Genomic DNA, 12,165 nt, shown 5'->3' with positions numbered 1-12,165 from the left:
CTAAACGGGTTAATCGTTCAAACTTTTAAGAACACAGTGGAACCAAATATGGTTTTTTTGCCACAATTTTGATTTTTTAATTGGAAAAGTAATTTTTGGGGGAACTTATTTTTTTTAGGTTTTTAAACATTTTATTAACTCTTTTTCTTCATCTTTTATGAAACGTGAACTCTCTTGAATGCTTGTACTGCAGTATTTCAAAATAGCACTATATAGTACTGTTGCCCATTAAGTCCTGCCACAGACATTTATACACAGTAGCCCTGTAAGCCTTCACTAGGCTCTAGGCTGCCATGTTGGCCCATCTGCACACTAATATTACATCACAGGAGGGAGCTGATGAGAAGTGGAATGAGTGCCCGCCCTCTGGCTGGCTGCTTAGACGTATGACCGCAGCATCTATATAGTTATTGGCAGCTATCGGAACTAATTGTAGACACACACAGCAGGTGGTTGCTGGAAGATGAGAGATTAGATCTAACTGGAAGCAAGCAGAATTCTGAAAGGAGCTCTGGAAGAAGATGATGTACAAATGATACAGGACATTATGTAACTGAAGATCAGGTCAAGGAAATCACAGCAGGATGAGCTGCAAGGTTACAAGGGTAGCAAGGACCTAGTTTGGTGACTGAACTGGAATGTAACTCTTACCACAGAATACATGGAGAGGCAGTCCGTCATGTGGGGTAAGAGCTCATTAATTTGTATCATTTGCAGACGACTAAAATTTCGTTGCAGATACTTCATGAATTCATCCTCCGCAAAACCCATCATTCACCCTAGGAAAAAAAAGAAGAAAGTCAATGGAGTCACAAATCAATCAATCCATCCATTCCTTCCTTCATTTAGCAATGCCCCCTTCCGTCAAGGCTTCTGTCTACCCACACATCTCCTCATCTGCCCACCGGTCCGTCTAGTCTTCTGTCTACCCACACATTTCCTCATCTGCCCACCGGTCCGTCTAGTCTTCTGTCTACCCATACGTCTCCTCATCTGTCCACCCGTCCCTCTAGTCTTCTATCTACCCATACGTCTCCTCATCTGTCCACCCGTCCGTCTAGTCTTCTGTCTACCCATACGTCTCCTCATCTGTCCACCCGTCCCTCTAGTCTTCTATCTACCCATACATCTCCTCATCTGTCCAGCCGTTTGTCTAGTCTTCTGTCTACTCATACGTCTCCTTATCTCCTTATCTGTCCAGCCGTTTGTCTAGTCTTCTGTCTACCCATACGTCTTCTCATCTGTCAAGCCGTTCGTCTTGTCTTCTGTCTACCTATGTATCTCCTTATCTGTCAAGCCGTTTGTCTAGTCTTCTATCTACCCATACCTCTCCTCATCTATCCACCCGTCTGTCTCATCTTCTGTCTACCCATACGTCTCCTCATCTGTCTACCCATATGTCTCCTTATCTGTCCAGCCGTCCGTTTAGTCTTCTGTCTACCCATACGTCTACTGTTCTGTCTACCCATACATCTCCTCATCTGTCCACCCATCCATCTAGTCTTCTGTATACCCACACATTTCTTCATCTGTCCACCCATCCGTCTAGTCTTCTGTCTACCCATACGTTTCCTCATCTGTCTACCCTTCTGTCTACCAATATGTCTCCTTACCTGTCCAGCCATCCGTCTAGTCTTCTGTCTACCCATACGTCTCCTCATCTGTCCAGCAGTCCGTCTAGTCTTCTGTCTACCGATATATCTCCTCATCTGTCCACCGGTCCGTCTAGTCTTCTGTCTACCCATACATCTCATCTGTCCACCGGTCCGTCTAGTATTTTGTCTACCCATGCATCTCATCTGTCCACCGGTCCGTCTAGTATTCTGTCTACCCACACGTCTCCTGATCTGTCCAGCCTTTCCTCTACTTTTCTGTCTACCAATACGTCTCCTTATCTGTCCAGCCATTCGTCTAGTCTTATATCTACCCATACGTCTCCTTATCTGTCCAGCCATTCGTCTAGTCTTATGTCTATCCATACATCTCCTTATCTGCCCAGCCATCCGTCTAGTCTTCTGTCTACCTATACGTCTCCTTATCTGTCCACCCGTCCGTCTAGTCTTCAGTCTACGCATACGTCTCCTCATCTGTCCACCCGTCCATCTAGTCTTCTGTCTACCCATACGTCTCCTCATCTGTCCAGCCTTTCATCTACTCTTCTGTCTACCCATACATCTCCTTATCTGCCCAGCCGTCCGTCTAGTTTTCTGTCTATCTATACATCTCCTTATCTGTCCAGCCATTCGTCTAGTCTTATGTCTACTCATACGTCTCCTTATCTGCCCAGCCGTCCGTCTAGTCTTCTGTCTACCCATACGTCTCCTCATCTGTACACCCGTCCATCTAGTCTTCTGTCTACCCATACGTCTCCTCATCTGTCCACCCGTCCATCTAGTCTTCTGTATACCCATACGTCTCCTCATCTGTCTACCCTTCTGTTTACTCATACGTCTCCTTATCTGTCCAACCATCCATCTAGTCTGCTGTTTAGCTATACATCTCCTCATCTGTCCAGCAGTCCATCTAGTCTTCTGTCTACCCATACGTCTCTTCATCTGTCCACCCATCTGTCTAGTCTTCTTTCTACCCAAACATCTCCTTATCTGTCCACCCGTCCGTCTATTCTGAGGTCTATCCATATATTTCCTCATCTGTTCATCCATCTTAACAACCAGCCATCAATTTTTCTGTCCATCATCTATCCATACAACCAACCATTCATCTGTCAATCATCCAGAAGAGGTGGTTGCATCCGGACCCTGGAGCCTCAAGAGAGAGATCTCTTTTCCCATATGAGATCAGTACTATGAATATAGCATGGTGACCCAGTTTCAGATTTTGTATTGGGGCCCAACTGCTTCAAATTACACCTTTAATTGCTGGGATATGCTCTAACTTGCTAATTGCAAGGACCCTTTTTGATCTCACCTACATTCTGTAGGGAGAGGCATCCTTTTGGTGTTTTCTCTCCACAGTACCACGGTGCATAGAACTCTAATGCATGTACAGCGCCCAGACAGCCATAGTATTGGGTAAGGGAAAATTTAGAAGGAGGCACAATGCTTCACAAAATGCCACAGCCCGTTCATTCCAGCAAGCAATGGGGTCCCAGTAGTCAGACCCTCACATTCTTAGCAATATGTTGTCACTTGCTATAGCCAAAATACCCCTTTAATGACCTCATAGATGACTTACAGAATACCATTTCAATGTTTGCAAACTATAGTAAAAGGGACGTCTGACTGGGGCTCCTGATAATGCTGGCAAATAGCTGATTTTGTAAAAGAAAACCTTGTCTGGCCAGACATTTCCTAACTCTTATACCAGTCGCCTACCTCCATTCATAGAGTACAGGCAGTCAGTCAAACATTGGGCAACTCCTGTTTACACGGAGCGAGACGTCATTCAGCAGTCGTTCCTTTTCAGTGAGCTGAAATGAATTGGCTAGCAACAACTGAGTGACTTCTCAGCCTGCCAGGGGCCGTGTGTACATGGGCTGATAGTCATCTGCAATCGCTCCTTTAAGCTATTATTCGGACAACTATAATACTTAAGGTTACAAGTAGAGATGAGCGAGTGTATTCGCTAAGGCAAATTACTCTAACGAGTAGTGCCTTATGCGAGTACCTGCCCGCTCGTCTCTTAAGACGGGCGGGGAGCGGCGGTGGAGAGTGGGGAGGAACGGAGGGGAGATCTCTCTCTCACTCTCTCCCCCCCGCTCACTCCCGCAACTCACAGCTCTCCCCCGCCGGCACCCGAATCTTTAGAGATGAGCGGGCAGGCACTCGCATAAGGCACTACTCGCTCGAGTAGTTTGCCTTAGCGATTATGCTCGCTCATCTCTAGTTACAAGATAACTAATTCATACAGAGTAAGGGCTTATGTCCACAGGCGGGTTTGAATTCCGGAATCCACGTGGGGCACCCGTGTGGATGATCCGCAGTTCAAACCGCCCAAAGACAATCCTGGGAGCCCACAACTTAATTAAAGCATGCAGATTTATTTTGCGGACCTTCTGGTCTGGAAAACAAATCGCAGCATGCCCCATTTTGCTGCAGATCCCTCATGGACAGCTTCTATTGAAGTCAATGGAGGCCGTCTGATCCGCGGCACACCCGCAGCTGTCACTGCAGGCGTGCTGCGGATCGTGTGCAAAAGCAGGAGATTTTTAAAAAATCTCCACTGCGCATGTGCGGGGGTGTGCCAGTCGGCGTGCCTGCCCACATACATGGAGGAGAAGACGGACGACCCGCACGCCAAGCAGAGGATCCGAAATGATGAGTAATGTCCTCATGCCGTGGGCAGTGTGGGATCCTGCGGTGGGGCTCGGGCCCACGGAACCTGCCCCGCCCGTGGACGTGAGACCTAAAAGTGAAACTAAAAGGAACATTGGGATGTTGGTGAAAAGTTTAGAAACCAACGCCAGACAGCTGTGGCTAAGGCAAATAAACTGATGAAGGCGTTGAATTAATCAAAGTTGCTTTGTGTGTGTACATATATACACTCTTTGTTAAAAACACTCCACCATTAAAAGAAGTTGTCAGTTTGCTGTAAACCTCGTCCTGCAGTTCCATCTCCGGCAGATATATAAATGATGAGTTGTGGTGATTAGATGAAAGATCTTGTCACTGGAGGCCCTAAACGTGGTTCCCCTCTTGGCCTATAAAAGGCTCTCGGAGGCTCCTTGTGTGTAGTGACCTCTTCTTCTGCTTGTGTAGAGCTTGCTGACCACTAGACCCTCTACGATGCAGAGAAGAGATTTCACCCCGTTACCAGAGTCTGAGAGGGGCGCATTATTGGGATGTGAGAAGCTGGATGGTCGTATCGATGAATTGTCCCCCACCGGGCCGTTCTGACCAGACTGTTAGGTGGTGTTGGGACCAGTAGATTTGTGAGTGCTTAGGATGCCCCCGACAGACCACCAGTAGAAAGGAGCGTCTGATCGTCCGACAAGCACCAGCAGCTCCAACTGTTCCATTGTTCACCATCCAGAGACAGGTGGCGCCATCATATCCAGGTGTGCTTTGGGCACTATATAGATATACTAATAGAGCGCCTATCCCAGGATGGCAACTGCAGTCTATATATCTTAATAGGCTCAAGAGAATTATACAGTGGAATTACAAATAATAGTTATAGCGCAAAGGCATCAAAAAGAAAATCTGTGCTGCCCAGAGCAACCAATCACAGCCCAGCTTTCAGCAGTAAAAGAAATGAAAGCTGTGCTGTGATTGGCTGCTCTGTACTTCCTTCCTGTGTGCGTCCCCAGAGAGCACTGTCCAGCTTTTGGTCAGCAGGCTGGTCCTGAGAACTGAAAATAAATTTTAAAAAGGCCGCTCCCAGTTGTTTTTACTGAGCGTGCCCGACCTGTAGTGCTGGAATGTCTACAGGACGTATCCATGACAACCCAGGAATAAACACGTCTGAAGTGTAGAAGGGAATGGTTTATAGAGCGACGGACACAAAGTCCAAAGTAGAACCGCACTGCAGACTGTAATAACATTTAATTAGCATTCAGTTGACAGAAACTTTACATAACTGGAATACCCCTTTAAGGCCATGAAACAACCCAAAACGGGAGGATAGCAGAAACCTCGGTGCTTCCTAGAAGGGTTTTCCCACTGTAGACGGCGTCGTCATATACACAGGATACACTATACAAGTCTGGTGGTGCACGGCCCATGCATCTCTACAAGCGGGGTCCCCCCGAGGCTGGGGGTGCAACATATATAGTATATCCTATAGATACATAGCACTTGTCTATAGTGGAAATACCCCTTTAAGAGGCCCTTGGATTCTAGCCATCGTGCACTACATAAACGACTAACTGCCGTCCGATAAATAGCGGCATTAATGGTCTATAAAGGTAAAGAACGTCATTCCTACTTGTTGTCGTGTCCGTCTCCGGCCAACTGCTAGTTAACACGAGACCCAACGTCCCTACTTGCAGAGACTTCCTGGAGCAGACACTGTAGAGCCCTCCCCAAAGCTACCAGCAGAGGGCCGGGATTGGCACCTGCCTGTGCCTGTCAACAATTACATTGCTTAACTCTCTCCCTGCCAGTATAATGCCAGCTGCACACAAGTTAGCAGAGCTGAAAGTCGCTGACTGCAGACGAGCTGCAGGGATGAGCGAACAATCATGGGTTTATGCTCTGATCTAATGATCTGCAGCCTTTGGCTTTCCAGTTTCTACACAACTGCAAGCCGGGAGTTGTAGTTTCCCCACAGCTGGAGCGTCATAGATTGTAGATGAGAGTATTATATACTAAGATGAGCACTGGTTGTGTAGGAAAGCCTCTACAAGCAGAATAGTGAGTGCAGCTCTGAAGTATAATACAGGATGTAACTCAGGATCAGTACAGGATAAGTAATGTATGTACACAGTGACTCCACCAGCAGAATAGTGAGTGCAGCTCTGGAGTATAATACAAGATGTAACTCAGGATCAGTACAGGATAAGTAATGTATGTATACAGTGACTCCACCAGCAGAATAGTGAGTGCAGCTCTGGAGGATAATACAGGATGTAACTCAGGATCAGTACAGGATAAGTAATGTATGTACACAGTGACTCTACCAGCAGAATAGTGAGTGCAGCTCTGGAGTATAATACAGGATGTAACTCAGGATCAGTGCAGGGTAAGTAATGTATGTACACAGTGACTCTACCAGCAGAATAGTGAGTGCAGCTCTGTAGTATAATACAAGATGTAACTCAGGATCAGTACAGGATAAGTAATGTATGGACACAGTGACTCCACCAGCAGAATAGTGAGTGCAGCTCTGGAGTATAATACAGGATGTAAGTCAGGATCAGTGCAGGATAAGTAATGTATGTACACAGTGACTCCACCAGCAGAATAGTGAGTGCAGCTCTGGAGTATAATACAAGATGTAACTCAGGATCAGTACAGGATAAGTAATGTATGGACACAGTGAGTCCACCAGCAGAATAGTGAGTGCAGCTCTGGAGTATAATACAGGATGTAACTCAGGATCAGTACAGGATAAGTAATGTATGTACACAGTGACTCCACCGGCAGAATAGTGAGTGCAGCTCTGGAGTATAATACTGGATGTAACTCAGGATCAGTACAGGATAAGTAATGTATGTACACAGTGACTCCACCGGCAGAATAGTGAGTGCAGCTCTGGAGTATAATACTGGATGTAACTCAGGATCAGTACAGGGTAAGTAATGCATGTACACAGTGACTCCACCAGCAGAGCAGGGAGTGCAGCTCTGGAGTATAATACAGGATGTAACTCAGGATCAGTACAGGATAAGTAATGTATATTACACGGTGACTCCCCTAGCATAATAGTGAGTGCAGCTCTGCAGTATAATACAGGATGTAACTCAGGATAAGTAATGTATGTACACAGTGACTCCACCAGCAGAATAGTGAGTGCAGCTCTGAAGTATAATACAGGATGTAACTCAGGATCAGTACAGGATAAGTAATGTATGTACACAGTGACTCCACCAGCAGAATAGTGAGTGCAGCTCTGGAGTATAATACAGGATGTAACTCAGGATCAGTACAAGATAAGTAATGTATATACACAGTGACTCCACCAGCAGAATAGTGAGTGCAGCTCTGGAGTATAATACAGGATGTAACTCAGGATCAGTACAGGATAAGTAATGTATGCACACAGTGACTCCACCAGCTGAACAGTGAGTGCAGCTCTAGGGCATAATGCAGGATGTAACTCAGGATCAGTACAGGATAAGTAATGTATGTACACAGTGACTCCACCAGCAGAATAGTGAGTGCAGCTCTGCAGTATAATACAGGATAAAACTCAGGATCAGTACAGGATAACTAATATATGTACACAGTAACTCCACCAGCAGAATAGTGAGTGCAGCTCTGCAGTATAATACAAGATGTAACTCAGGATCAGTACAGGATAAGTAATGTATGTACACAGTGACTCCACCAGCAGAATAGTGAGTGCAGCTCTGGAGTATAATACAGGATGTAACTCAGGATCAGTACAGGATAAGTAATGTATGCACACAGTGACTCCACCAACAGAATAGTGAGTGCAGCTCTGCAGTATAATACAGGATAAAACTCAGGATCAGTACAGGATAAGTAATGTATGTACACAGTGACTCTACCAGCAGAATAGTGAGTGCAGCTCTGGAGTATAATACAGGATGTAACTCAGGATCAGTACAGGATAAGTAATGTATGTACACAGTGACTCTACCAGCAGAATAGTGAGTGCAGCTCTGGAGTATAATACATATGTAACTCAGGATCAGTACAGGATAAGTAATGTATGTACACAGTGACTCTACCAGCAGAATAGTGAGTGCAGCTCTGGAGTATAATACAGGATGTAACTCAGGATCAGTACAGGATAAGTAATGTATGTACACAGTGACTCTACCAGCAGAATAGTGAGTGCAGCTCTGGAGTATAATACATATGTAACTCAGGATCAGTACAGGATAAGTAATGTATGTACACAGTGACTCCACCAGCAGAATAGTAATGCAGGATGTAGGATCAATACAGGATAAGTAATGTAATCTACTTACATTGTGACTTAAAAGTCCATTCACACAGACTGATCGGTCGTGAACGTTCCTCCAAACATTCATTCATCCGACAGTCAGGCTGTGTAAAAAGTCAACGATCAGCTGACAAACAAATGAATGCTTGTCTATCGGCTGGTCATTTTCATTCATGCTCACCAGCAACCCTCACTGATTTGGCGGTACATCTCCTGTGTAAGCAGTGAAATAGATGTACAGTGGATTACATGGATGACTATAATAATGATCGTTGAACTCCATAGTTGCAAGTCGCAGCCTGTGTATTACGTTCGTGTGGGCAACTAAGCACCAGGCCCACACGAACGTCACCCAAAAACACCGGTTAGGGACAACTGAGCCTGTGCTGCAAGGAAAATGACAAGGCCCTACCTACAAAGCAGGGCGATCGCCTCGATAAAGGCGGCCCCACACTGAACCTGAACAACCACACCCAGCCACCTCAATTAACCCTCACCTGTGCAGGTGTGCTCCTGGAACCCTGTAGAACAACAAACTCCAGCAAAGCAACCTAACACTGTGTAAACCAAGAAAGCGCTGATCAAAGTGCTTGTTGATCGGCCTTCATTTATACGGAGCCGAGAATTGGCCATGTATAAGCACCCTCTTTCATTTAGGCCTCCCTCACACAAGCATATGTGGTTTCATGCCAATTGTGTGAAAAGGGAAAAGCCATGATCAAGTTCCGATCTAAATAAGCGTTTTCTCGTCCATTTACCTGAGTGGCTGCGGCGTATTAGCGAAAATATAAGCTGCAGTGCAGAACTCCCTCAGTCGGCATAAATCCTCGGAATGACTTCTAATGGTTAACTAGAAGCAGCTGTAATCATTTTGCAGCGGTGGACGCTGCTAGACTTCCTCCTCTCCTTTTTTTTGCAGCACCCATAAGAGTCTATGGGAGCCTCCAGCATATCTCGGCAAAAGATAGGGCAGGACCTATATTTTCTGGCAGCGTATAAAATCGGTCGCTGTTTTTGGTGTGTGTGCCCCCTGCAGCGCCTACTTCTTTCTCCTCTCCTCTTGCGAAAGAAAGGTGGAGAGGTCAGGAGAGGTGGGGAATAGGATCCCGGACGCCCACACTGCCGTCAGTGTATGCATCCGGCAGTGGTGTCGCTGAGTGATTACCAGCCAGGGAACCATGGCGCCCCGGCTAGTAATCACTTTAATGGTGACCCTGCGTCCCGAAAGCAGGATAAAAGCAGGACAGATGTCCTGAAAGTGGGACAAAAGGCTGTTCTGCTTAGGGACCCTGGGGAAAGCGGGACACAGGGCCCAAAAGTGGGACTGTCTCATCTAAATTGCGATGTCTTAACAACCGCCCATACATTTTTTGACAGCGGCCCTTAAGGGTCTTTATTTTGCGGCGCTGTCTTCTGATGGTGGCTGCTTCACAAGCCTGGTGCGGGTCTCCTGTGATGGGGAGAGTGGATGCTTGGCTGTTTGATGACAGCTAACACCAGGGACAGAAGAAACCTTTCATCCCCGTTATTTAACCTTTTCCAATCCACTGTCCGACGTCTTCCAACATTCTCATTGAAGCCTGTACAGCTCCGAAGTCGGAAGACGTCCGGCAGGGTATTCTTACTAAAAATTACTGGCCGCTTTGTTGTTGGGGGCCTCTCTGGCATGCCACATACTGCAGTACTGGCTCAAGCCAGCAGTTGGCGATATTGTAAAATGGCAGAAAGAGAAAGCCCCCTAAGAAACCATGAATCCAAAATTGGATTGCAAATTGGATTGCAAAAATCCTTTACACGCTGCGGTCAGTGCAACTGCAACATGTAAAAGGCTGATGGAGGAGGGCTCCGATGGGTTTCTATGGCACCTGGAGGCTTGAATATAGCCTGCAGATCTGCCAGCTGCGGTGGCCAATGGGGCTGAGCCTGTCTCAGTAGAGCAGACAGTAATAGAGGAGTGCCAATATCACCATGACAACAGCCGCGAAGGAGGGAAGAAGACTGCAGAAAACATGATCTCTGGTGCGAGGAGAGCGGCGCTGAGGAGGAGCAGCGGCAGAATTAGCGCTGAACTCCTCTCATCGGCCCTCCCTCTGTTTATGGCAGCAGATGTGGGGAGACATCAGGGGCCCAAGTATGTAGGAGGGCCCGAAAAAGGACTGAGAGCCAGCCAGTATGCCTGCCATTGGGACCATATTAGATGCAGGTAAGTATAAAAATGCAAAAGTGTCTTTGTGTGTGTGTATATATATATAGTGTGCGTCTGTGTGTATATGTACATAACAGTGTGCGTCTGTGCGTATATACATATAATAGTGTGCGTCTGTGCATATATACGTATAATAGCGTGTGTCTGTGCATATATATATATATATATATATATAATAATAGTGTGCGCTTGTGTGTGTGTAAATATATGACAAGGCCCTACTTAGAAAAGCAGGGCAATCGCCTTGATAAAGGCGGCCCCACACTGAACCTATATATTATAGTGTGTGCCACTGTCCACTATGGGGGACCCTATTACCAATAGGGGGCACTATGGAGTTCACTTTTACTAAATAGTCTTACAATTGGAATCGGCCCTTTGAAGGCAACCATAAGGCTGTTGTGGCCCTCGGTGAAAATTAGTTTGACACTGTGGTCTAGGTGACGTGAGGTACCGTATTTTTTTGCTCTATGAGACGAACTGCCCCCCCTTCCCCCCTGAGTGGGGGGAAAAAGTCAGTGTATGTTATAGAGCGAACGTGCTGAAATTCAAGTTTGCCGGCGCGATCACGCTTTTAATTTGCGATTGTGCAAACTAAATTCTGGTCGCTCAAACAAAGTCGCGATCGTGCAAACAAATGCACAATCATTTACTAGTTCTCTCACCTCTGGTTTGCCCCCCCTTAAGTACCGCTGATTGGTGGTGAGTGCCTGCGGGAACTGCTGCTGCTCCCCGCCTCCACCAATAAACAAACTGGAGCAAGTTCAGAGAAGAGTTACCAAGATGGTGAGCGGTCTGCAAATCATGTCCTATGAGGAATGGGAAAAGGATCTGGGAATGTTTAGCTTACATATAGAAGGCAGAGAGGAGACTTAATAGCTGCCTACAAATATCTGAAGGGCTGTCACAGTGCAGAGGGATCAGCCCTATTCTCATTTGTGCAAGGAAAGACTAGAAGCAATGGGATAAAACTGAAAGGGAGGAGACACAGATTAGATATTAGACAGTGAGGGTGACCAATGAGTGGAACAGGTTACCACGGGAGGTGGTGAGTTCTCCTTCAATGGAAGTCTTCAGGCAGAGGCTGGACAGACGTCTGTTGGGATGATTTAGTGATCCTACACTGAGCAGAGGGTTGGACCTGATGAGCCTGGAGGTCCCTTCTAACTCTACCATTCTATGATTCTATAACTGCCTGTTTACTCTAAATGGCAGAGGGCAGCCAGGAGCAATATTGTCCCACTCCACCTCCATGAACTGATTGATCATCATTCTTGTGTGAAAGTACAAGAGTAATTATAGCTGGAACGACTGTCACTTAAACACCCGACAATCATCCCATGTAGAAGGACCCTCATGCTTCATGTCACACAGTGACCATGTCCCTCTACGTGCCCCCACAGTGTTCGGGCCTTTTTACATGG

General features: G+C 46.4%; 1 protein-coding gene across 1 annotated transcript in view; it reads right to left on the bottom strand.

The window, feature by feature from the left end:
* Positions 1–5,978, bottom strand: part of MAVS (mitochondrial antiviral signaling protein) — a 39,365-nt gene extending 33,387 nt beyond the window's left edge. Inside the window, exons 1-2 of the mRNA XM_066572928.1 lie at positions 5,887–5,978; positions 652–779 (exon numbers count right to left, since the gene is read on the bottom strand). Coding sequence (XP_066429025.1) covers positions 652–774 — 123 coding nt within the window. The 5' untranslated portion in view covers positions 775–779; positions 5,887–5,978. The remainder of the gene's footprint in view (positions 1–651; positions 780–5,886) is intronic.
* Between the last annotated feature and the right edge of the window lie 6,187 nt (positions 5,979–12,165).

This window comes from Eleutherodactylus coqui, chromosome 7 (assembly GCF_035609145.1).
Source record: "Eleutherodactylus coqui strain aEleCoq1 chromosome 7, aEleCoq1.hap1, whole genome shotgun sequence".
NCBI classification, from domain to species: domain Eukaryota; kingdom Metazoa; phylum Chordata; class Amphibia; order Anura; family Eleutherodactylidae; genus Eleutherodactylus; species Eleutherodactylus coqui.
This window is presented reverse-complemented; position numbering and strand designations above follow the sequence as displayed.